Source organism: Heterodontus francisci, chromosome 5 (genome assembly GCF_036365525.1).
Source record: "Heterodontus francisci isolate sHetFra1 chromosome 5, sHetFra1.hap1, whole genome shotgun sequence".
In the NCBI taxonomy this organism is placed as follows: Eukaryota; Metazoa; Chordata; class Chondrichthyes; order Heterodontiformes; family Heterodontidae; genus Heterodontus; species Heterodontus francisci.
In genome coordinates, this window is record NC_090375.1 from 31,087,238 (window position 1) to 31,114,878 (window position 27,641).

The following is a 27,641-nucleotide window of genomic DNA, read 5'->3' on the forward strand; positions in this document are numbered from 1 at the left end:
TCCTTATTTAAGGAAGGATGTAAATGCATTGGAGGCAGTACAGAGAAGGTTTATTAGACTAATATCTGAAATGGGCGGGCTGTCTTACGAGGAAAGATTGGACAGGCTAGGCTTGTATCCGCTGGAGTTTAGAAGAGTAAGAGGTGACTTGATTGAAACATATAAGATCCTGAGGGGTCTTGACAGGGTGGATGTGGAAAGGATGTTTCCCCTTGTGGAAGAATATAGAACCAGGGGTCACTGTTCAAAAATCAGGGATCGACCATTTAAGACAGAGATGAGGAGAAATTTTTTCTCTTCGAGGGTCGTGAGTCTTAGGAATTCTCTTCCTCAAAAGGCAGTGGAATCAGAGTCTTTGAATATTTTTAAGGCAGAGGTAGATAGATTCTTGATAAGCAAAGGGGTGGAAGGTTATCAGGGGTAGGTGTAAATGTGGAGTAATCAGTTCAGCCATGAACTTATTGAATGGTGGAGCAGGCTCGAAGGGCCGAGTGGCCTACTCCTGCTCCTAATTTGTATGTTTGCATGTTCGTATGGCCTATGGTTCTTTGACCTTCCAATGAAATACTTGCAAAACAGAATAAAAAGAAAGGATTGTACCTTTCACAATCTCAGGACATCCTAATGAAATACATATGAAGTGTGGTCACTGTTGTAATGTAGGAAACACGGCAGCCAATTTGCACGCAGTAAGATTGCACAAACAGTAATGTGATAATAACCAGATAATCTGTTTTCAGTGTTGTTTGTGGGATAAATATTGGCCAGGGCACCCGAGATATTTCTCCAGCTCTTCATCGATATAGTGTGATGGGGTCTTTTACCTCCACCTGAGAGCAAGACAGGCCTTGATTTACATCTCATCCAAAAGACAACACCTTCAACAGTGCAGCACTCCTTCAGTACTGCAGTAGAGTGTCAGCCAAGGTGCTGTGCTCAAATCTCTTGAGTGGGATTTGAGGCCACAACCTTCAGACCCTAAAGAGAGAGTGCTACCCACTGAGCCACAGCTGACATTTCTAAACTGCTGGATCTTAGAAAAGATCTAAACTGTCCAAGTAAAGGCCAGTGAAAGATGGACATTCTACCATAAGATGCAACCAGAATATTTGATAAATACTAAGACCATATCACATTAACAACTTTTAAGCTCTCTGTTAACTTAGCTGGTAAATGCACTATCTGGGGTGGACATACACACCAGCAAGGCTGAATCCCACGAGTGAACTGAGATTAGCTGGTATAATATGGGAGGCATTACAATTGTTCACATTGCAACTGGGCTAGACAGATGAAAAATCAGCCAGAATTCCCTCTCTTGAGCAATCTCAGTTGATTCTTGCTGGAAGGTGTGCATTTGCAGACATTCAATGGTAGAAGGTTTGGGCTTGGCTGTGGTACTTCCACAGTTGAATATTCAGTTGACCCTCTCTGTGAAGACCCAAAAATGGAAAATTGATACGTGGTGAGGGCCCTGATGGTGGCCACTGCGCATAGAACTACATATACTCCTGTGCATAAAAATATATGAACATAAGAAACAGGACTCAGAGTAGGCCATTTGGCCCTTCACGCCTGCTCTGCCATTCAACCAAGATCATGGCTGATCTTCTACCTCAACTCCACCTTCCTGCACTATCTCTACATCCCTTAATTCTCTTTGTACCCAAAAATCTATCGATCTTTGTCTTGAATATACTCAATGACTCAGCATCCACAGCTCTCAGGGGTAGAGAATTCCAAAGATTCCAATCCTTTGAGTGAAGAAAGTTCTCCTCATCTCAGTCTTAAATGGTTGGCCACTTATTCTGAGACTGTGATCCCTAATTCTAGATTCCCCAGCTAGGGGGAGGGGGGTGGAGGGATTGGGTGCAGGCATTCTCCTACCCTTAAGAATTTTATATGTTCCAATTATATCACCTCTCATTCTTCTAAACTCCATGGAATATAGGCCAATCTATTTAATCCATCCTCATAGGACAATCCTCTCATCCCAGGAATCACATGAGTGAATATTTGTGTGTTCTAGAGACACCTAGAGGCAGAACATTATTCCTGCACCAACCCTCTCTCTGGTTTGACTTCATAAATACAATAACATGTTCTGGATAAATCTGGATAAATTCTTGTTTCTAAAATCTGTGTCAAAAGTATTCAAATGGTACAGCTGTTGACTGTCCTGTAGGCCAATTTAGCAATTTTCCCTTAGAAGTATATACACAAGCAAATCTCTGTCCAGTCAAGATTTTGCATAAGGTTGGGATAGCCATATATCTACTCAAATTATGCTCAATGAACAATTCACAGACAAAATGCAATATGAAAGCATGCAGTGGAGAGATATCCTAAGTGCATGGGTTAGTTGTAAACTTCCAAGAGTAGGCACAACAGGTTTGACTGAATGTCAGGAGTGAGAACAAAATGAGCTTGCTGTGTGGAAGGTAACAGAGAGAAAAGAAACCTCTAAAATGAAGAGAAAGAGAGAGTGAGTGAAGAAGAGGCAAAAAGAATGGCACGATGACTTGGTCTGTACTTGAACGTCTGACCTGTTAGTTGGTTGTCGCCTGCAGCAGGGGCGATGCGAATGTATGGTGTTGTAAGCTGAGTCACAATTATCGCAGCTAAGGCAAAGGAAGATTTCCAGGTCAGCATGCATGAGAAAAAAGCCAGACTGAAGCTAGACTAGCAACAAGAATTATTTAGTGACCAAACTCCTATATATATATATGTTATTATATATCTAACCAAGAAAATGAGCATTACAGACAATGAAACGTACTCTGTTGATAACCTGTTTCTTTTGGATACAAAATAATGTAAACTCTTGCATGAATTTATTAACCCTTAAAGAACTGCATCTTTGCCTGTAGACATTCTAGGCAGAATAAATAATTGCACAATTTGTTTCATAACTTACCTTAATGTAGCTACTACATTACTACTACTCACCTGAGAGCACAGGTTCAAGGCCTCAGCATTTCAGCCGGAAACCAAGCCAGAGACGTTCATATTACCAATTTCTTTCCCCTTATCAATATGGATAGTGCTTTGCTTCCCTTTCCTTGCTCAGAACTTGACTGAGGTTATAAGTTCTTGCCAAATATTTCTCTCACCAGGCCACCCCCACCCTGCACTCCCCCCCTTCCCCACGCGCAGCCCCCAGCCTTGTATTTAATGGTCTTCATCCCATTCATTGCCTTGTTCTGCTCAGGACTTCCTCACAGCAACCTAACTGAGATTGGGAACTTATTATATGGGGAATCATGGGAACCACCCTGTATTGTTTTAACCTAGAATATAGCATGCTACTAAGTTAAAACTACTGTAATTGTGGCGTTCGCCAGAGCTGGCGGGCTAAAGGCGGGGCGAAAGTGTGGCGAGTCGAAGAGACTTAGCTGTTGGCAGGAAAAAAGACAAAAGCGCAAGGGGAGAGCCAACTGTGTAACAGCCCCGACAAACAAATTTTTCTGCAGCACCTGTGGAAGAGCCTGTCACTCTAGAATTGGCCTTTATAGCCACTCCAGGCGCTGCTCCACACACTACTGACCACCTCCAGGCGCTTACCCATTGTCTCTCGAGATAAGGAGGCCAAAGAAGAAGAATTGTGAATTTCATTTTTTTATTTTAAATTATCTTCTAATTTTCCCTCTTCTTGCCTTCTGTTAGCTAGCTCCTCAAAATAGCTCCTTTTCTATGAACTGAATGGCTCGTCCAAGTCACTGGCGTTTTCACAGCTGCTGCCAATCTTACTCTGACTGGCAGTTCAGACTCTAATGTCGTGACAAGATTCTTTCTAATTATGTCGCTGATGAATTGATCGATGAGCCCCAAGAAGCATAATCATTTTATACTACTTTGCAGCAGCCTCATCACCTCAAGTTTTAAATCACACTATTGTGTAAATGGTCTCCATAGCGATAATTACCATTTCTTTTGTTTGGCTTCAAACAGCATTGTACTAGAAACCAAACATCTGGAGAGTGATTTCCATCTGAATTAATTCTACCTTAAGAAAAAAGTTTGGCAATTTTCAATAGGTGTTCTGCATTTCAGGGACTGATACAGCATTAATTAGGATTGTTAATTGACCTAGAAGGTTTGATGGCTATCTGCAATGATTGGCAACTTTGAAATGACAGCGCGCAAGCTCATTGACACCTTTTAATATATCATAGTTGCCACAGTCGTTCCAGATTAAAGGCACCATTCCATCAACCCACTCACTCTTAACGTTATTTACACAGTAATTTTAAAACGACCACCTTCATATTTGCATGCTGCATTCAAAGCCATCCATCAAATCACTGGTCCTATTTGGAAGCCCACAAAAATAAATCATACATTTTTAGTTTTGCTCTATTCTCCCGCCCTCTGAAGAATGCACCAACTCTCGAAGGGGGATAGTTTCATGGGTGTCAGCAGGCCTCACCCAAATGTTTACACTTAACCCTAGACAGGGAGGGGTTCAATATGCACTGGAGTTTCTCCCAAACAGCAAAATAACTGCAGAAAAATGCCATAAACGGCATTTATGTTGTGTTTCTGGTTCTTCCACTGAAGTTGGGACTTAGAGGAAGAATTCCCCCCTGTCGAAATTTACCCTCAGTGCACATTATTTAACCATGGATGAGATCCTAGCTCAGCCTGATGCTTTTTTTTTTAGAACATTAGAATTAGAACATTACAGCGCAGTACAGGCCCTTCAGCCCTCGATGTTGCGCCGACCTGTGAAACCATCTGACCTACACTATTCCATTTTCATCCATATGTCTATCCAATGACCACTTAAATGTCCTTAAAGTTGGCGAGTCTACTAATGTTGCAGGCAGGGCGTTCCACGCCCCTACTACTCTCTGAGTAAAGAAACTACCTCTGACATCTGTCCTATATCTATCACCCCTCAACTTAAAGCTATGTCCCCTCGTGTTTGCCATCACCATCCGAGCAAAAAGACTCTCACTATCCACCCTATCTAACCCTCTGATTATCTTATATGTCTCTATTAAGTCACCTCTCCTCCTCCTTCTCTCCAACGAAAACAACCTCAAGTCCCTCAGCCTTTCCTCGTAAGACCTTCCCTCCATACCAGGCAACATCCTAGTAAATCTCCTCTGCACCCTTTCCATAGCTTCCACATCCTTCCTATAATGCGGTGACCAGAACTGCACGCAATACTCCAGGTGCGGTCTCACCAGAGTTTTGTACAGCTGCAGCATGACCTCGTGGCTCCGAAACTCGATCCCCCTACTAATAAAAGCTAACACACCATATGCCTTCTTAACAGCCCTATTAACCTGGGTAGCAACCTTCAGGGATTTATGCACCTGGACACCAAGATCTCTCTGTTCATCTACACTACCAAGAATCTTCCCATTAGCCCAGTACTCTGCATTCCTGTTACTCCTTCCAAAGTGAATCACCTCGCACTTTTCCACATTAAACTCCATTTGCCATCTCTCAGCCCAGCTCTGCAGCCTATCTATGTTCCTCTGTACCCTACAACATCCTTCGGCACTATCCACAACTCCACCGACCTTAGTGTCATCCGCAAATTTACTAACCCACCCTTCTACACCCTCATCCAGGTCATTTAAAAAAATGACAAACAGCAGTGGCCCCAAAACAGATCCTTGCGGTACACCACTAGTAACTAAACTCCAGGATGAACACTTGCCATCAACCGCCACCCTCTGTCTTCTTTCAGCTAGCCAATTTCTGATCCAAAGCTCTAAATCACCTTCAACCCCATACTTCCGTATTTTCTGCAATAGCCTACCATGGGGAACCTTATCAAACGCCTTACTGAAATCCATATACACCACATCCACTGCTTTACCCTCATCCACCTGTTTGGTCACCTTCTCGAAAAACTCAATAAGGTTTGTGAGGCACGACCTACCCGTCACAAAACCGTGCTGACTATCGCTAATGAACTTATTCTTTTCAAGATGATTATACATCCTGTCTCTTATAACCTTTTCCAACATTTTACCCACAACCGAAGTAAGGCTCACAGGTCTATAATTACCAGGGCTGTCTCTACTCCCCTTCTTGAACAAGGGGACAACATTTGCTATCCTCCAGTCTTCCGGCACTATTCCTGTCGACAATGACGACATAAAGATCAAGGACAAAGGCTCTGCAATCTCCTCCCTAGCTTCCCAGAGAATCCTAGGATAAATCCCATCTGGCCCCGGGGACTTATCTATTTTCACACTTTCCAAAATTGATAACACCTCCTCCTTGTGAACCTCAATCCCATCTAGCCTAGTAGTCTGAATCTCAGTATTCTCCTCAACAACATTTTCTTTCTCTACTGTAAATACTGACGCAAAATATTCATTTAACACTTCCCCTATCTCCTCTGATTCCACACACAACTTCCCACTACTATCCTTGATTGGCCCTAATCTAACTCTAGTCATTCTTTTATTCCTGATATACCTATAGAAAGCCTTAGGATTTTCCCTGATCCTATCCGCCAATGACTTCTCGTGTCCTCTCCTTGCTCGTCTTAGCTCTCCCTTTAGATCCTTCCTGGCTAGCTTGTAGCTCTCAAGCGTCCTAACTGAGCCTTCACGTGCCTGATGTCCACAAAGCTCTTAGATTGCAAAATGAATACAGGCACTGGTTAAAATCAACTGCCACGACTCAACTGCCGCCACTCCTGAGGTCATATAACTGAGCATAGTGCCGGGATAAAAATGTGGGACTTGCCTGCTTTGTTTGTCTCAGTATCACTAGCTTGTACCCACTAAACCTACAGACGGGCTAACCAAGATCATTTATGTGTGCAAGGCAGATGATGAAAGGTTGGAACTGAAAGTTGTGCTTCAACACCTAGGTTTCATGTTCTTATCGCAATCCATTTCAGGATTCAGGAAGTGACTCCTTTCAACTTAAAGGTAGCCCTTTGAGGGTTAATAAAATCACATTAACTGGATACCTAAGTGAACTGCAAAAATAACAAAAGCAGAAAAAGAGTCATAGAATTCATTGGGTTACTGGTGTACAATCATACTCGGAATGCATGTATAAAAATGTGATTTATGGAGAGAAGAGTGCAGTTAAACAAGGAGCAACCGACGCAGAACTAATTATTAGAATCTTTTTCAGGCATCCAAAGATAAGAAAAACTTGCCTCAATGAAACCAAGAAGAGCATTCAAATTTTGACTAATCAGGTTACAAAGAACTATCAAAAAATGTAGGAACCATATTAAAGTAGTACAGTCATAAAGTATTCATGAAAAAAACAAACATTTTCATCACAATTCTGATTGCCTGGAATATACGTACTGGCATTTATTTTAAATACCTTTTTAATCAGAAATAGATGAATGTTATGACATAGGTCTTTGGTACAAGAAAGGGGAGAACCAAGACATACCTTTTGTGGCCACCCTGACGCAGTCAATTTTGGTTTCCTGTGTCAAATGAAGAGGAAAAATGTCATTTCTGGTGTTTCAGCTAATGCAAACATAACCTCATCACCAATTCCATTTAAAATCCATTGATAAGATCGACTTGGAGGAACAGTGACGTGTTTGGTCACATATTAGCAATAGCCTCTTTAAATTCAGCATGTATCCGGCTGTTAACAATTGGAATGAAATGTACTTGGCATTTTTAGATAAATACTTCAGCTAACATTTATCTGCACAACCAAAGATATTAATTGGCAAAGGCAGTGAACAGCCTTCACTTCAGCAACTCATTAACCTTGAGTGCTGCAGAGAGAAAGAGTCAACAACAGATCTGACAATTATTAAAAAAAATCAATGGTACTTTAGAGTTTGGCATTGGCATAACAATGTAAAAAGGAAGCCATTACTTTGCATGGTAAAACACAATACAGACTGCTATAAATAAGCATGGTTTATCAGAGGCAAATTATACTTGTGATTTGTCCAGGAATCTGGAAAGAATTCAGGGAACAACCATAAAGATGAATATGATCTGCTTGACTATATATCATAATCTCTCCTTTGTCTAACGTGATGTCACAATGTAACAGACAACAACAATTCTCCTTTTGAAGTACTTCCACAGACGTATGTAATGATGTATTGGGTGGAAGGATGTTCAGAATTGATTACAACGGAAGCACTTAAGAACATACGCATGCAAGGAACTAGAAAAGATAATTCAACACACTGCACTCGTTACTTCCAAATCACATGTACAATCTGCTCGATCATGAGCTCTACCCAAACCACTTTATCTACAGGCAGAGGAAAAGTCATAGAGTGTTGCAAAGTTTCTCCCTGTACCTAATGGTAAATGAAACAAAACCTTATATTCTGGAGTACTTTGCCTTTCTGAGCAACACATTTTCAAGATCCCAGCTGTTCAGAATTTGTCTTATTCCATATGGCATTCAATTATATAGCTTTTGACTTGAGTATTTTTTTTGCATATAGGAATCTTGTGCTTTGATAAAAATTTTAATAATAAATAGTCTCCAACACAATTAAGGCTAATAAGTATTAATTGTTATCCTGTAGCTCTAGTACTTTTTTTATACATTCACAGGATGTGGGCACCGCTGGCAAGGCCAGCACTTATTGCACATCCCTAATTGCCCTTGCAAAGGTGGTCGTGAGCTGCTTTCTTGAACCACTGTAGCCCATGTGGTGAGTGGTTTGGTACAGCTGAATAGCTTGCTAGGCCATTTTAGAGGGCAGTTAAGATTCAACCACATTGCTGTGAGTCTGGAGTCACATAGGGCCCAGGCCAGGTCAGGATGGCAGATTTCCTTCCCTAAAGGATATCAGCAAATCAGATAGGTTTTTAACGACAATCTGGGAATTCTATGATCACCATTACTGATACTAACTTTGTATTCCAGATAGTGTGCACGAATATGATGAGCTTCGCAATGAAATGGTAACATAGCTTCTGCTAGCAATAAAGCGACTTTACTGAAGGACTCTTGCTGTGGAAATGGTTAATAGCTAAGGAAGAAGTTGAAGGATATCTGGTGGTCACAGTTCCTCATGTGTCCCATTCAGAAATGTACATCTTGAGAATCTGAGGGCTCTATGTATTTGGATTATGACAGCTATAGGGATCAAAGTAGAAATAATACAGAACAAACAAAATCAGGAAATACACAACAGGTCAGTTAGCATCTTGGGAGAGAATAAGACAAGTGAACATGTTGTCCAAGCCCTCAGAGAGGAACACGCATATTAATAGAACCAGATAAAGGTGGGGGTCAGAGGAGAGAAGGGGAGGGAAAGAAAGAAACAAACACAAAGAAGAAATATCAGTGGAATAGTTGTTAGATGATGTAACAGATCATCTCAGTGAAGGAATAGAAAGCAGCATTAAAGAAATGAACTGAAGAGCATGTGAATTGTCAGACCAGCCCAAGCCAAGAAAATGGGAGAAATGGAAATTACAGAACCTAGACCGGGTCAGGTTTGAAATAAAAAGAGAAAATCCCGGCAAAGTACAGCAGGTTTGCTAGCTCCGAGAAGGGTTAAAACAAGCAAACCATGAGAGTGCAGTCCCCTCCTGCCAGCAGGTTCTGCTAATAAAATATATCCTCCTTAAACTGCAAGGCATTTCCCCTCTGCCCCCAGACCCACTCTGCTGTTTGAAGTTACTAGTCAATCCACCGATCAGAAGGTTGCAGAGTGCCCAGCAGAAAGATATTTCATCCTGAAGCTTGTATTGCATTTCATTGGAAAGGATGAGGCAAGGACAGAAAAGTCAGAGTTGGAATTAAAGCATCAAGCCACAGGGAGATCAGGGACGTGCTTGTGGATGGAACAAGAGTGTTTGCCAAAGTGGCCACCAAATTTACATCTGCTCTCAACAATGTACAGCAGAGTACGTTGCGAACAGTGAATACAGAGTATGAAATTGAAGGAAGTGCGTGTGACTTGCTATCTAATAAAGAATGGAGTACTTGTGGCAGTGGGCAATGGTGAGAGAACAGATTTTGTATTCGTAGGTCCCTGGAAGTTGTGAACCAGGGAAGAGTGAACTAGGGCCCCAAGCTCAGAAAAGCAGAGAGAGAAGAGGAGGGATGCTATATTGCTATATTTGGTGACTGAATCAAGCTGCAGATTTTCGATATTAAGAAAGATGAGTTGGGGAATGCAGAGGCTGGTGGTGTCTCCTAAAGGTGAAAATTCTGTGCAATTTATACACAAGAATATCAAGAGGGATATTGTTTTCTTTCAGTGCCTCTTTCGATTTGCTAAATGCTGATAGTCAATTACTTTTTTGTTTATACTACTTTTCAAGGAATATTTACTCTTCTTATGAGGAGAAGAAAACATGACTAAACATATACTTAATTCAACACAAACTGCTTTGCTTCAGAGATTGTTAATTCGTCCATTTTTAATTCTGGTGAAGCTGATTGGGCAGTTGGTGAGAATGAAAGGGACCTTGTCATGGTTGAGAGAGGAGGAGAAGGATGTGCACGAAGAAGCACAGGAAACGGAACTATTCCAGTTAACAGACTTGCCAAGCATTAGAACTAACAGTTAACATCAATACAGTTATATATCATTTGGCAAAGTCAAAGTACTTCACAGAATGAATTACATTTAAAACACAGTGACTAGTATTCTAGTGCTATGGGATCTTTAACATCATGCCAAATAGATGGATAGGACAACCTATGCAAAGGTCAGTTCCTTGACAAAGCAGCGTGCTCAGATAAAATGCACAAGCATTGGTGTAGGGCTCAGATCTATAACCTTCTCATCCAAAGATTGCTACTAGCTGAGCCAAGCTGAAATAAAAAGAAAAACAACTCCTAGATCACATAGTAACTTTGCGATGAAAATCATTTAATCATTATATTTGCCAATGTTAGAAAAAGGTGAACACTGAATCTTGATGCTGGTAAAAAAAAAATTCAAAGGAATAAGCTGACATTGCTTCCTAATTTGCTGTGGGTAACTTGGGCAACAGTTCCCAAGTGACCAGGAGTACACTAGACACTCAGTAAAAGCACTGTGAAAGATTGGCATTATTATAAGGTTTTCATAACAAAAACACCCCAAAGAAATGCAATTATAATTATGAATTAATACTGCCCATTAATTATCTCCTGAAGGTGAAAATTCTGTGCAATTTATATGCAAGAATATCAGGAGGGATATTATTTTCTTTCAGTGTCTCTTTAGATTTGCTAAATGCTGACAGGCAATTTCTTTTAAGTTTACACCACCTTTCAAGGAATATTTATCCTTCTTATGAGGAGAGGAAAACAGGAATTAACGTACACTTAATTCAACACAAAATGCTTTGCTTCAGAGATTGTTAGTTCGTCCATTTTTAATACTTTTTTGCTCTACCTCCCTACCCTGTGCTATTAATTTGCTCCAATGCCTCACACAATGCTACCTGAACACCAAAGTTCAACATTATGTCATAATACACCCAAGGTGACTCAACGTCCTAGTTTTATCTCCTTCCATAGGGAAATCTCTCTCTTCCGCTTGATGTCTGCCTCACAGTAATTCTGTTGAATTAGCTGAGTGGGGAATATGCACACAATCCTGAATCTTTCTACTTTGTGCTGAAGCACATTTTGTGCTAACATGCCATGTCCCTGGACTGCCAGGTCAATACTAACTTGAGTTTTTAAAAAGTATATGTTATCCATGAACAATGTAATTTTACATCTATGTTCATTTTGGAGATAGTGACCATAATAGTTAGTTTTAGCATAATCATGGAAAAGGACAAAGATAAAATAGGAGCAAGGGTTCTAAATTGGGGGAAGGCAAATTTTATGACATTGAGAGGTGACCAGGCGAAAGTGGACTGGATACAGCTACTTGAAGGAAAATCAGTGGCAAACCAGTGAGAGGCATACAAAAGCGAGATAATACAGGCACAGCGTAGGCATGTCCCCACAAAGATATAGGGTGGTACTGCCAAATCTAGAGCCCACTGGTAATCTAGAAGCTTACAGGGTAAGTTAAAGCAAAAAAGAAAGCTTATGATGATCATAAATATCTCAATACTTTAGAAAGCCGAGAGAAGTGTAGAAAGTGCAGGGGTGAAGTAAAAAAGGAAATTAGAAAAGCAAAGAGAGGCCATAAAAAATTATTGGCAGGTAAAATCAAAGAAAACACGAAGATGTTTTATCAGTACATTAAGAGCAAGAGGATAACTAAGGAAAGGGTAGGGCCTATCAGAGATGTACAAGGGAACTTATGCATGGATGCAGAAGATGTGGGCAGGGTTCTTAATGAGTACTTGGTCTCTGTCTTCACAAAGGTGAGGGTTGATGCAGACATTGTAGTTAAAGAGGAGGAGTGTGAAATATTAGATACAATAAGCATAATGACAGAGGAAGTACTAGAAGGTCTGACATCCTTGAAAGTGGATAAATCGCCACGGCCGAATGGATTGCATCCCAGGATATTAAAGGAAGCCAGGGAGGAAATAACGGATGCGCTGAGGATCATCTTCAAATCTTCACTAGATACAGGTGAGGTACCAGATGATTGGAGGTCTGCAAATGTTGTACCATTGTTTAAAAAGGGTGCGAGGGATAGGCCAAATAATTATAGGCAAATCAGTCTGACCTCGGTGATGGGTAAATTGTTAGAATCAATTCTGAGGGACAGGATAAACTGCCACTTAGAAAAGCACGGATTAATCAGGGATAGTCAGCATGGACTTGTTAAGGGAAGGTCGTGTCTTACTAACTTGATTCAGTTTTTTGAGGAAGTAACAAGAAGGACTGATGAGGGTAGTACAGTAGATGTGGTCTACATGGACTTGAGTAAGGCATTTGACAAGGTCCCGCATGGCAGACTGGTCAGTAAAATGAAAGCCCAGGGGATACAGGGGAATGTGGCAGGTTGGATCCAGAATTGGCTCAGGGACAGGAAGCAAAGGGTAGTAGTTGACAGATGTTTTTGCGAATGGAAAGCTGTTTCCAGTGGCGTTCCACAGGGCTCAGTATTAGGTCCCTTGCTGTTTGTGGTATATATTAATGATTTGGACTTAAATGTAGGAGGCATAATTGGAAACTGCTGATGACACAAAAATTGGCCATGTAGTTAATAGTGAAGGGGATAGCTGTAGACTTCAGAAAGATATTAATAGTTTGATTGAGTGTGCGGGAAAGTGGCAAATGGAATTCAATCCAGAGAAGTGTGAAGTAATACATTTGGGGAGGCAAATAAAGCGAGGGAATACATAATAAACAGGAGGAAATTGAGAGGGGTAGAAGAAGTGAGAGACCTTGGAGTGCACGTCCACAGGTCCCTGAATGTGGCAGGACAGGTAGATAGAGTGGTGAAGAAGGCATATGGAATGCTTTGCTTTATTGGCCGAGGCATAGAATACAAAAGCAGGGATGTAATGCCGGAACTATATAAAACACTGGTTAGGCCACAACTGGAGTATTGTGTACAGTTCTGGTCACCACATTACAAGAAAGACATAATTGCTCTGGATAGAGTTCAGAGGGAACTTACAAGAATGTTACCAGGGCTTGAAAGTTGCAGCTATGACGGAAGATTGGATCGGCCAGGGTTGTTTTCCCTGGAACTGAGGAGGCTGAGGGGTGACTTAATTGAAGTGTACAAAATTATGAGGGGCCTAGATAGAGTCGACAGGAAGGACCTGTTTCCCCTAGCAGGAGGTCAGTTACCAGGAAGCACAGATTTAAGGAGATTGGTAGAAGGATTAGAGGGGACATGAGGAAAAACATTTTCATCCAGAGGGTGGTGGGTGCCTAGAATTCACTGCCAGGAGCAGTGGTGGAGGCAGAAACACTCAATTCTTTTAAAAGGTACCTGCACATGTACCTAAAGTGCTATAACTTACAAGGCTATGGACCAGGTGCTGGAAAGTGGGATTAGATTGGGCAGCTAGTTTTTTCGGCTGGCACGGACACAATGGGCTGAATGGACTCCTTCTGTGCCGTAATTGTTCCTTGGTTCTATGGTTCTATTTGGCAAAAACTGGTGACTTGATTAGCTATTGAGGTGTGATGCCCTTTTGAAACACAGAAATCCCTTCTTCATTAATCTCCAACAGAACTCTGTAGAAAGTGAACTCTGTGGACAACAGATAATTTCTGGATTAGGTTTGGCAAAGTTGTACCCTAACAACTGCCTGCCAAACAACATTTACTTCCTAACATCATCCATGTTGATTAGCCACTTTTTTTTGATTCATTTGTGGGATGTGGGCGTTGCTGGCTAGGCCAGCATTTATTGCCCAACCCTAATTGCCCTTGAACTGAGTGGCTTGCTAGGCCCTTTTAGAGGACAGTTAAGAATGAATTACATTGCTGTCGTTCTGGAGTCACATGTAGGCCAGACCAGGTAAGGACAGCAGATTTCCTTCCCTAAAGGACATTAGTGTGCCAGATGAGTTTTTACGACAATCGGTGATAGTTTCATGGCACCATTACTGAGACCAGCTTTCAATTCCAGACTTTTATTGATTAATTGAATTTATTAATTAATTGAATTTAAATTCCACTAGCTGCTGCGGTGGAATTTGAACCTGTGTCCCCAGGGCATTAGCTTGGGCCTATGGATACCAGTTCAGTGGCATTACCACTATGCCACGGTCTCCACCTGCACCACCCCCACCCCGCCTCCCCATGGACTCAGAGGCAATAATTTTGAAGTCACTGACATTTTTTTTCCCAAACTTTGTACACATCCTACTTGAGTTCTTTCTGCATCATTGCACAAAGCATCATTACAGCTAACAGTACTGCAGTGATCTTTCCATCAGAATGCCCAAGGAACTGATCTTTAATTCTAAATACGAGTAAATAAGGACTTATTTATTTACTTATTTTCTAATGTATGCTCAAACTTTTGATTTCTGACAGCATTGAAAAATAATCCACATTCTTTTATGCCAATTTTGTGATTAACTATTAATGGTTAAGCACCTTGGGACTTTTTACTATGTTAAAGGCACTTTATAAATACAAATTTTCGCTGTTAAGAGGAAGCTCATGGAAAGGGTGCAGACTCAAAACTGGTCTTCTATTGCACTAATTTGGGGGTAATTTTGACTTTGGGTGATTGTTTAAAATGGGCAATGTATCTCCCCTGATATTTACTTCCACTGACATCCTTCGTGAGCCGCCTTCTTGAACCGCTGCAGTCCTTGTGGTGTAGGTACACCCGCAGTGCTGTTAAGGAGGAAGTTCCAGGATTTTGACCCAGTGACAATGAAGTAACATTGATATATTTCCAAGTCAGGTTGGTGAGCGACCTGGAGGGGAACTTGCAGATGGTGGTGTTCCCATGTCCTTCTAGGTGGTAGAGGTTGTGGGCTTGGAAGGTGCTGTCGAAGCAGATTTGATGAGTTGCTGCATTGTATCCTTTAGATGGTACACAGTGGAGCCACTGTGTGCCAGTGCTGGCGGGAATGAATGTTTAAGGTAGTGGATAGGGTGTCAATCAAGTGGGCTGTTATTTCCTGGATGGTGTCAGGTTTCTTGAGGGTTATTGGAGCTACACACATCCAGGCAAATGGAGAGTATTCCCTTACACTCCTGACTTGTGACTAGTAGATGGTGGAAAAGCTTTGGGAAGTTACCTGCCACAGAATACCCAGCCTCTGACCTGTACTTGTTGCCACGGTATTTCTGTGCCTGATCCAATTAGGTTTCTAGTCAATGAGGGCCAAGTGGATTGCTCTCACTGGGATATTGATAGTGGGGCAATTCAACAATGGTAATGCAGTTGAATGTTAAGGGGAGGTGGTTAGATACGGTTTTGTTGGAGATAGCCACTGCACTTGTGAGGCACGAATATTACTCATTATCTCATAGTACGCAGTTGCTACAGGAAACCAAATATATCAATTTGATCAAGGCAGATGAGCAATGTGCTTCTTGGATGTAGAGAAGGAATTCATTATATTTCAAGCAAAGCTGCTTTACAGTAACTAAACTTACTGCTTTTCAGGTCCAAAAATAGAAGTGATATAATGTGTGGGTAAATGATATGTACAAGTAATTACTAAGCCTTTACTCCAGATGGCTCTGTACTCTGAGTCAATGCTCAAGTTAGTTGCTTCAGTATTACAATTTACCTTGATATACTTGCCACTGCAAGCTTTGTCCCTGTGCAGTCATTACCACCATCAGTATAGACAAACCACCAAGCAGCAGGCCATAACTTGCCATAACAGAAGTGAATGGGCGCCAGTGGAGAATGGCAAGCCAAGGGTTTTTCATTTTTACATAAAGCATACGGTCAAACAGATGGCAATATATTGACTAATGGACTGAAATAAAATAAATATTGGATATTTTATGGTTGCACCCAACAGTTACAGATGTGGACACTTACCCCATTGGCTTTGCTCACTGCTTGAAAGTAAATGCTGTAACTTTTATGAGGGAGAAGCGGGGCATTCCAGTAGCCACTGTATGTCTTGTTATCTCCAACGGTAAATGGTTGGGCTGCTTGAAGAGCATCTGGTGGAAATTCGGCAGCAAAATAATGAGGGGAGTCTGAAATAGAGGCGTTCTGGTAGGTGACGGGAACAAAGTAGCAGTCCAGAACATCAGTTGCCTTCTTGGTTCTGCGTGGACGCTCTTCTTCCACAATTACCTGATAGGCACTAATAACGAAACAGAGAAAAAAAATGAACCACTGCATTAACAAGATTAATTGACTGCAGCAACAATTACAGGGATCTTTTTGAAGATCGTAACTCCTCCCATGTAGGGGTCTGCTCGTTTTGAAGTTCTAATGTGGTCCATGTTTTGGGATTTTGACCCATTTTTCCATGGAAAGGTTCTTGGCTTGACTTATCTTAAAATTGTTACCTTGCAACTAAACTTAATTCACAAAGAATTAAACTCACCACAGCAACCAAAGGATAGACGCAATATGCATTTTAGCTATCTGGATCAGTTTATGTTGCCACTACTATGAGCCAGGACAGTATGAGTCAGTTGACTCATCCCAGACTTATGTCAAGGTGGTTATGCTGACAATACATTGACGTTCCCCCTGTTTTTATGCCGACTGTGTTGATGGCCCTTCACGCCGAAATTTCCTCAGGATCTTATTAGCCTAAGCCACAACATTGAAAAATGTTGGAAAACAAGTGGAAATCAGTGCAAATGATCAGGTCCAATGAAAGCAGAAAACATGCATCATCGATCATCTTTAAACCTCTCAGCATCTTATTAATGCTATGAAAATTAAAGAATGATGCCGTCAAACTATTATTTATGCACATTAAGCGCAGCATGTTTAAGAGAATGCAACTCATTTTAATGTAACATATTCTGATGCCATAAAAAATTCAATGAGATAGAAAATATACCCTCTATCAGAATAGAGATGAACAGCATTTAAGCAAATACAGAGCCAGGGTAAGGTGGGAGGGAGAAAAATAGCAAAAGGGACCAGTTTGTGAAAGACGGAGGGCAAGGATGATTAAATGACAAAAGAGATAATGGTGCAAAGCAAAAGATGATAAAAAAACTAATATAGAAAAAAAATGATGGTTCCAGATCAGGTGCAAATGATTACAGCAAAATAGCAGAGGGTGACAGAAAAATGGAAAATTGTTAAAAGAGGTTACCATGGCCCAGGAATGTAATAGAAGAAAAGCAGGTATACCCCAGGGGTGCAGACCACCCTGCTGGCTCTGTATTCATAAATGACCCCGTCTTAAGAACCAGCTCACACCTTTTTCACTCCTAATGGCTCTAGTGCAGCTATCCTCTGGAGATGATCAAGCACACAGAAAATAGACCTTGCTTGACACCTAAGTTCACAAATTAGCTATTTTTCTTTACATAAGCTTTAGTTTTTCTCTGTATATATCCTCACCAGCATGACAGAATCTAATAAATAATCAGCAAAAGATTTTAAAAATCTTCATTTTTGACACAAACTATTAAGGGATTAAGAGAAAAGGTAGGGAAATATGATTGGAAGCCATGGCTAGCAAAAATGGCAAAACAGGTTCGGTGGGCCAAATTGGATCCTATTGTGTGGAATTCCTTTGTCTGCTGTTTGCCAAAATTTTCCTTTGCTAAAATAGTAAACCAAGAAAGTTATATGAATGGCTTAATGCATTTGTTACTAACACTGCACAGTGCAACTTCAACCTAATAGGGAGTGAGGGGCAGGCAGAGAGGAGACTTTGCCAGAGTGAGACGTAGTCAGAATGTCAAGATGGAAATTTGGCTCACGTGGGAATTTGGTGCAGAGGGGGGAAAAGGAATTGATGTGTGATGTTCCAGCAAAGTAGGGAGGTGATTGGTTGGTGAACATTTTCTCTTTTTCTCTTATCTAAACGAAGGAATTTTAATTGGGGTTAGTATAACGTTAATTGAAGTAATAAGATTAAGAATCTTCTGAGACTCAGGTGATTTATTAGTAAGGTTTTATTAGCTGTGGTAAGGTTTACCAGCAGTAGTAAAGCTTACTAGTAGTGGAACTAAGTAGTAGTGGCATTAATTAATGATAAATTAATTAAGAAAAATAAATTAATTATCACATTATAAAGATGGCAGGGCAGGAGATGTGTTGCGGCTGCAGCATGTGGAAGTTGGTGGATTCTAGTGTGATCCACGGCAATCATGTCTGCGAGTGGCAAGTGCCTGTGGCTCGAGGAGCTTCAGCTCAGAGTTGATGAGTTGGAGGCTGAGCTACAGATACTGTGATGCATCAGGGAGGGAGAAGGTTATTTGGACACTTTGTTCCATTAGACCATCACACCCCTTCGGATAAGGTCTTCTGATTTGGTCAATGGTCAGGGACCAGATGGTATGGCTACGAGTGAGGTAGGTAAGGGGATCGAGAAGGCAGAAATGGAGGAGCCTCAGCCCTTGCAATTGTCCAATAGGTTTGAAGTTCTTTCTACTTGTATGGATGAGAGCGAGGGCTCTAGTTTGGATGAGCAAACTGACCAAGACACTGTGCTACAGGAAGCCAATCAATGGGGGAAGTAAATAGGAACGTGGAGATAGTTTGGTGAGGGAGATAGACACTGTTCTCTGCAGGCAAGAGCGAGAGTCCAGAAGGCTGTGATGCCTGCCTGATGCCAGAGTTCGGGACATCTGCTCAGGGCTGGAGAGGAACTTGCAGTGGGAGAGGGAGGATCCAGTTGTCATGGTCCACGTGGGTACCAATGACACAGATAGGGTTAGTAAAGTGGTTCTTCATAGGGGGTATGAGCATCTAATGGCTAAATTAAAAAGCAGAACCTCAAAGGGAATAATCTTTGGGTTATTAATTGAGCCATGAGCAATTTGGTGTAGGGTAAATAAGATTAGAGAGTTAAATGCATGGCTCAAAAATTGATGTGGGAGAAATTGGTTTCGATTCATGGGGCATTGGCACCAGTACTGGGGAAAGTGGGAGCTGTACCGTTGGGACGGTCTTCACTCGAACCATGCTGGGACCAGTGTTCTGGTGAGTTATCAAGTGAGAGAAGATGTGATAGTTTAAAGAGAGAGGAGAAGGCACGAGAGCAAGACAGCAATAAGGGTAATGATAATCAGAGTATGGCAGGAAGGGACAGAGCGTGCAAACTTAGCAGTGCGCCAGCAAATAAGGCTAGAAGTTGTGAACTAACAGAAGGTGGGAGATTTAGAAATCCAAAGAGAAAAGTTGAGGCATCGGAACAGTATAGCATTGTGGGTAAAGACAAGCAGAATAGGACAGGAAGGGACAGAGAGTTTAACAAAAATTGTCATCAGTGAATAAGGTAATTTCAGGGAATAGAAGTAAAAAATGAAATTAAAGATTCTTTATCTGAATGTGCGAAGCATCTGCAATAAAATAGATGAACTCGTGGCATAAATAGAGATTTAGATCTAATCACCATTACAGAGACATGGTTAGAAGGTGATCAAGGTTAGGAAATAAATATTCCAGGATACACAATATTTTGGAAAGACAGAGAGAATGGCAAAAGTGGAGGGGTAGCACTGATAGTAAAGGATGACACAAGGACATTAATGAGAAAGGATCTGGCCTCAGAAGATCATGAAGTAGAGTCAGTCTGGGTGGAAATAAGGAATAGCAGGCATCAGAAAACACTGGTGGGACTAGTTTATAGGCCCCCTAACAGTAATTATACTGTTGGAAAGAGCATTAAACAAGAAACTATTGGAGCTTGTAACAAAGGCAATGTAATAATTGTGGGGGACTTTACTCTTCCTATACACTGGAACAATGAAATTGGCAACAGTGGAATAGAAAATGAGTTGGTAGAATGTTTTCTGGAAAGTTTCTTGGAACAATACAATGTGGAATCGACTAGGGATACAGAGATCTTAGATCTAGCATAGTATAATGAAACAGGGTTAATTAGTAATATCCTAGTAAAAGATCCACTGGGAAATAGTGATCATAATACCATTAAATTCCATGTTAAGTTTGAAAGCAACATACTCCAATGACAAACAAGAATCTTAAACTTAAAGCCAATTATGTAGCTAAGGTAAATTGGGTAAACAGACTAAAAAGTATGTTGGTAAATGAACAGTGGGAAACCTTCATAGAAACAATGCAAAATGTTCGACAAAAATACAATCCATTAAAAAAAACCCAGCAAGAAAGACCCATCTATGGCTCGCCCAGGAAGTTAAGGATAGTATTAGATTAAAAGAAAAGGCTTACAATGTTGCCAAAAAGAGTAGCAAGTCGGAAGATTAGGAGTGTTTTAGAAACAAAAGGGCTACAAAAAAGTTGATTAACAAAAGGAAAAAAGAGAATATGAGAGTAATCTAGCCAGTAATATAAATCAGATTATAAGCTTTTATGGGTATATAAAAAGGAAGAGAGTAGCTAAAGTAAACGTTGGTCGGTTAGAAGTAGAGACTGGAGAAATTATCATGGGGACTGAGGAAATGGCAGAAGCATTGAACAAATATTATGTGTCTATTTTCACAGTAGAAGACACAAGTTTAGTAGAAGAAACAAACAGTAACCTAGGGGCTAAAAAGAGTGAGGAAATTAATATCAGCAGAGAAAAATGTTCGAGAAACTCAACCGACTAAAATCTGACAAAACCCCGGGACCTAATGGCCCACAACTTAGGGTTCTAAACGAGATACCTGCAGAGATAGTGGATGTGCTAGCTATAGTTTTCCAAAGTTCCTTCGATTCTGGAACAGTCCCATCAGATTGGTTTTGGCAAATGTTACACCACTTTTCGAGAAAGGAGGGAGAGAGAAAACAGGGAACTTCAGGTCAGTTAGCCTAGCTTTAGTCATTGGGAAAATGCTGGAATGTTGGCCTTTATTGCAAGGGGATTGGAGTACAGGAATAAAGAAGTCTTGCTGCAAATGTACAGGACTTTGGTGAGACCACATCTGGAGTGCTGTGTGCAGTTTTGGTCTCCACATTTAAGAAAGGATATACTTGCATTGGAGATGGTGCAGCAAATGCTCACTAAATTGGTCCCTGGGGTGAGGGAGCTGTCCTACGATGAGAGGCTGAGTAAAGTGGGCCTATATTCTCTGGACATTAGAAGAATGAGAGGTGATCTCATTGAAACATATTAGATTCTGAACGGGCTTGATAGGGCAGACACAGAGATTGTTTCTGCTGGTCAGGGAATCTAAAATTTGGGGCACAGTCTCAGCATAAAGGGCCAATCATTTAGGACTGAGATGAGGAGAAATTTCTTCACTCAAAGGGTTGTGAATCTTTGGAATTCTCTACCCCAGAGGGTTGTGGATGATCCATCGTTCAATACATTTAAGGCTGGGATGGACATATTTTTGGACTCTCAGGGAATCAAGGGATATGGGGAGCAGGGAGGAAAGATCAGTCATGATCGTATTGGATGGCGGAGCAGGCTTGATGGGCCATATGGTCTTCTCCTGCTCCTATTTATTGTGTTCTTGTGTTCATTATTCAATTAAAGTTCTGGTGGATTAAGGGGGAGACGGTGGCATGGTGGTCATGTAACAGAACTAGTAATCCAGAGGCCCAGGCCAATGCCCTGTGGACGGGTTCAAATCCCTCCACGGCAGCTGGCGGAATTTAAATTCAACTAATTACGAATTTCAATTAATTAATTTTAAAATCTGGAATTGCAAACCAGTCTCAGTAATAGTGTCATGAAACTATCACTGATTGTCGTAAAAACTCACCTGGTTCACTAACGTCCTTGAGGGAAGGAAATCTGCCAGCCTTACCTGGTCTGGCCCGCATGTAACTCCAGACCCACAGCAAAGTGGTTGACTCTTAACTGTCCTCTGAAATGCCTAGCAAGCCACTCAGTTGTCAAAGGCAATTAGGGATGGGCAACAAATGCTGACCTTGCCAGCGATGCCCACATCCCATGAAAGAATTTTTTTTAAAATTTTGTAGCACAATTGGTTGGAACACTGTTCTTTCATGCCTAGAACAAGAGTTTGAATAATGGCATGAAAGCATAATCTCCCTGCCAACTGTAAGGATTCGCAATTAGGCCGGAATTATACACTCCCTCCCCGCCCCCCCCCCCGCCCCTCGCAAAGAGCAGGCTGGTGTCAAGGTGGGGGGGGGGGGTGTAAAATGGAGTGGGAGGCTCAGGGGCCCTTCCGACCCACTCCCACCTCCACCACCATTTTACGCGGTCCACCGGCGGCGAGGAACGGCCCACCCACCCCAGGCCAATCAAGGCCCTTAAGTGGCCAATTAACAGCCACTTAAGGGCCTCTGCCCACTGCCACGGGGATTTTACCATTGGTAGGCAGGCAGCCCAGGCCCGAGAAAAGCCACCTGATAGAAGCAGGCGGCCTTCTGACGGCCTGAGGGGTGGCCCTCCAGATCGGGCACCCTGTGGGGTGCGACCGATCACCCCGGGGAGGCCCCAAAAACTCACCTTTCTCTTCATCTTGAAGCTGGGTGTAGTCCCAGTAATGGCCACCACTCCCAGTGGCGCTATTGGGACTAAGAGCTGCCGGCCCACTGATTGGCCAGCAGCTCCATTAGGCGGGACTTCCTGCCTCAATGAGGTGGAAGTCCCACGTAAGGCCAATTAAGGGCCTGGGGACCGTAAACTCTTGCCTGGATCCCCAGGCTCGGCGGAGGCAGGATCGCCACCGAGTTTTCAGCTGGTGGACAGCTCCCGCCCGGCAAGCAAAAAATTCCGGCCTTAGTTTCCAATCTATGCCACTAAACTCAGTGTCCCTCACAAAGGTGATATGGTGTGGGATATGGAAATGTCATGTCAATACTGATGCAGGGTTTAAAGTCATTAATGAGCCAGTTTAGGCAAAGCTTTATGCTGTATTAATGCCTTAGTGTCAAAAGTGCTTGATAGAGTTGGAGTTAATTTTATTCTCTCCCGCGCGACAATTTTTGAGCTGAGAAGGTGGCGGGGGTAGGCCCTGCTCCTCCCAAATTAAGTTCAAGGCGGGAAGGACAGCGGTGGGCCTGTCGCCGCACAGGGAGCAAGCCAAGGAAACCCGTGTGGGTTGCTTACCAGTTTCGGGAGCAGGGGCGGATCCCTCGTTAAATTGCAGTGACACTTACCCTAAAAAACCCTCCCACCTTGACTCACCTGTGGCCTGTGTCCAGTGCCTCCAGTGAGTCCAGTACCGGCAGCAGTCACCGCCTCCACAGTGGCGCTGCTCAGTTAAAGAGCTGCCAGCTTCTGATTGGCTGGCATACCTCAGCAGTTGGGATTTCTGTCGCCAAGTAGCCCTGCTTTGTCGACATCATGCCCTTCGCGTGGAGGAGAAATTTGGTTATAGGACCCAATTACTCAATGTTTCCATGCTGTTCCGACTGGAAGACGGGAATGCTGTGAATTTGTCCTGGTCGTCCTCAGGAACTTCAAATGCTTTGACCTGATCTTTCCCATCTTTTCAAATTGTAAAATTGTGGCGGCGATACAGTGGCCTTATATCTGTCAGGTCGCATATTAACATAGAAAAAAGTTCCGTTGAAAGGTCACAGACCTGAAATGTTAACTCTGCTTCTCTCTCCACAGATGCTGCCTGACTGCTGAGTATTTACAGCACTTTCTGTTTTTATTTCAAAAAAAAAACCTGAACAAATAAAAAATCATATCACCAAAGTCATAAGTGCTTTCCAAAGGATTGGTTAACAGGCAAAAAACTGAGAGTAGGAATAAATGGGTCATTCTCACGCTGGCAGACTGTGACTAGTGGGGTACTGCAGGGATCAGTACTTGGGCCCCAGCTAGTCACAATATATATCAATGATTTGGATGTGGGGATCAAACGTAGTATTTCGAAGTTTGCGGATGACACAAAACAAGGTGGGAATGTGTGTTGTGAGGAAGGTGCAAAGCGGCTTCAAGGGGATTTGGAAAGACTTCGTGAGTGGGCAAGAACATGGCAGATGGAATATAATGTGGAAAAATGTGAGGTTATCCACTTTGGTAGGAGGAATAGATGTGCAGAGTATTTCTTAATGGTAAGAGATTAGTAAGTGTAGATGTACAAAGGGATCTGGGTGTCCTTGTCAATAAGTCACTGAAAGCTAGCATGCAGGTGCAGCAAGCAATTTGGAAGGCTAATGGTATGTTGGCCTTTATCGCAAGAGGATTTGAGTACAGGAGTAGTGAAGTCTAGCTTCAGTTGTACAGAACCTTCGTTAGACAGCACCTGGGGTACTGTGTGCAGTTTTGGTCCCCTTACCTTAGGAAGGATATTATTGCCAAAGAGGGAGTGCAATGAAGACGTGTTCCCAGGATGGTGGGACTGTCCTATGAAGAGCGATTGGGGAAACTGGGCCTGTATTCTCTAGAGTTTCGAAGAATGAAAGGTGATCTCATTGAAATCTACAAAATACTTAAAGGGATAATCAGGGTAAATGCAGTTAAGAAGTTTCCCCTGGTTGGGGAGTCTGGAACCAGGGGACACAATTTCAAAATAAGGGGGAAACTATTTAGGACAGAGATGAGAAGAAATTTCTTTACTCAGAGGATTGTGAATCTTTGGAATTCTCCACCCCAGAGAGCTGTGGAAGTTCAGTCATTGAGTATGTTTAAAGCAGAGATTGACAGATTTCTAAATACAAATGACATAGGGGATATGAGGATAGTGTGGGAAAAAGGCATTGAAGTCGATGATCAGCCATGATCGTATTGAATGGCGGAGCAGTCTCGATGGGCCGAATGGCCTACTCCCGTTCCTATGTTCCTATCTGAATCTGAACTGATCTACCCTGACACACGCTATAGTGCGAATCTGAACTGATCTGTCCTGACACACTATAGTGTGAATTTGGTCAGATGACCAAACGCTTGGTCAAAGAGCTAGGTTTTAAGGAGTGTCTTAAAGGAAGAACGTGAGGCGGAGAGGTATAGGGAGAGTATTCCAGAGCTTAGGGCCCAGGCAACTGAAGGCGCGACCACCAATGGTGGAGCAATTAAAGTCAGGAATGCATAAGAGACCAGAATTAGATGAGCTCAGATATCATGGAGGATTGTGTGGCTGAAGGAGAGTACAGAAATAGGGAGGAACGAGGCCATGGACGGATTTGAAAATAAGGATGAGTATTTTAAAATCAAGATGTTGCTTGACCGGCAGCCTATGTAGGTCAATGAGCACAGGGGTGATAGGGAAATGGGACTTACTTAAGACACGGGCAGCAGAGTTTTGTATGACCTCAAGCTTCCGGAGGGTAGAATGTGGGAGACCAGCCAGGACTGCACTGGAATAGTCAAGTCTAGAGGTAACGTAGGGATGAATGAGGGCTTCAGCAGCAGATGAGCTGAAACAGGGCGAAGTCGGGGGAATGTTATGGAGGTGGAAATAGGCGGTCTTAGTGATGGCTCGAATATGAGGTCGGAAGCTCATCTCAGGGTCAAATCTGACACTAAGGTTGTGAACACACTGGCTTAAACTCAGACTGTTGCTAGGCAGAGGGATGGAGTCACGACTGAAAACAATGGCGAGAGTCTTCCAAAAATTTAATTGGTGTGCCCAGCACACCACACTACAGTGTGAACCGGAACTGGCCTAACTCAGACACACTACACTACAGTGTGAACCAGGACTGGTCTAACTCAGACACACATCACACTACAGTGTGAACCAGGACTGGTCTAACCCAGACACACACCACATGACAGTGTGAACCGGAACTGGTCTAACCCAGACACAGCACACTACAGTGTGAACTGAAACTGGCCTAACTCAGACACACCACACTACAGTGTGAACTGAAACTGGCCTAACTCAGACACACTACACTACAGTGTGAACCAGGACTGGTCTAACTCAGACACACACCACACTACAGTGTGAACCAGGACTGGTCTAACCCAGACACACACCACACGACAGTGTGAACCGGAACTGGTCTAACCCAGACACACCACACTACAGTGTGAACCGGAACTGGCCTAACTCAGACACACCGCACTACAGTGTGAACCGGAACTGGCCTAACTCAGACACACCACACTACAGTGTGAACCAGAACTGGCCTAACTCAGACACACCACAATACAGTGTGAACCAGAACAGGCCTAACCCAGACACACCACACTACAGTGTGAACCGGAACTAGCCTAACTCAGACACACCACACTGCAGTGTGAACCGGAACTGGTCTAACTCAGACACACCACACTACAGTGTGAACCGGAACTGGTCTAACCCAGACACACCACACTACAGTGTGAACCGGAACTGGTCTAACCCAGACACACCACACTACAGTGTGAACCGGAACTTAACTAACTCAGACACACCACACTACAGTGTGAACCGGAACTGGCCTAACTCAGACACACCACACTACAGTGTGAACCAGAACTGGCCTACCTCAGACACACCACAATACAGTGTGAACCAGAACAGGCCTAACCCAGACACACCACACTACAGTGTGAACCGGAACTAGCCTAACTCAGACACACCACACTGCAGTGTGAACCGGAACTGGTCTAACTCAGACACACCACACTGCAGTGTGAACCGGAACTGGTCTAACTCAGACACACCACACTACAGTGTGAACCGGAACTGGTCTAACCCAGACACACCACACTACAGTGTGAACCGGAACTGGTCTAACCCAGACACACCACACTACAGTGTGAACCAGAACTGGCCTAACTCAGACACACCACACTACAGTGTGAACCGGAACTGGTCTAACCCAGACACACCACACTACAATGTGAACCGAAACTGGCCTAACCCAGACACACCACACTACAGTGTGAACCAGGACTGGTATAAACCAGACACGCTACACTACAGTGTGAACCAAAACTGGCCTAATCCAGACACACCACACTACAGTGTGAACCGGAACTGGCCTAACTCAGACACGCCACACTACAGTATGAGCCATAATAGTCTAGCCAGACCCATTAGCAGTTCAGCCAGTTTACTGTGGTCAATAATGCAGAAGTTTTTCACTGTCAAAAGCCAAAAATGAAAAATTGAATTAGGTTTATTCAATCTAGAACAGATTTTGCTCAAAAAGGAAAACATGATCTTCTGACAATGAAATGCCACTGTTCTTAATTCAGTAACACTAATCAGTGTTCATGCCTATTTTCAAACAGAGACCATTGCGTATGGCATACAATTTCCTGTTGTGATATGCAGCACATAATGATATCTAATGGCTCTTGAAATAACACTTGGACATCACATGAGAGAATTTCAGTTGGAAACATTACGTTCCAGTTTGTTTTAAATAGATAAATGTCTAA

At 42.5% G+C, this 27,641-nt stretch overlaps 1 protein-coding gene across 5 annotated transcripts in view; it reads right to left on the minus strand.

Annotated features, from left to right (window-relative positions):
- LOC137369795 (receptor-type tyrosine-protein phosphatase mu-like) overlaps positions 1-27,641 on the minus strand; it is a 991,520-nt gene that overhangs the window by 263,831 nt on the left and 700,048 nt on the right. For 3 of the 5 annotated variants that reach the window (XM_068031276.1, XM_068031275.1, XM_068031280.1), the window contains 3 exons: positions 16,319-16,592; positions 7,390-7,426; positions 2,547-2,621 (listed from right to left, as the gene is read on the minus strand). In XM_068031276.1, the coding sequence (XP_067887377.1) occupies positions 2,547-2,621; positions 7,390-7,426; positions 16,319-16,592 (386 nt within the window). The remainder of the gene's footprint in view (positions 1-2,546; positions 2,622-7,389; positions 7,427-16,318; positions 16,593-27,641) is intronic. The other 2 variants (XM_068031279.1, XM_068031278.1) reach the window with 1 other exon arrangement.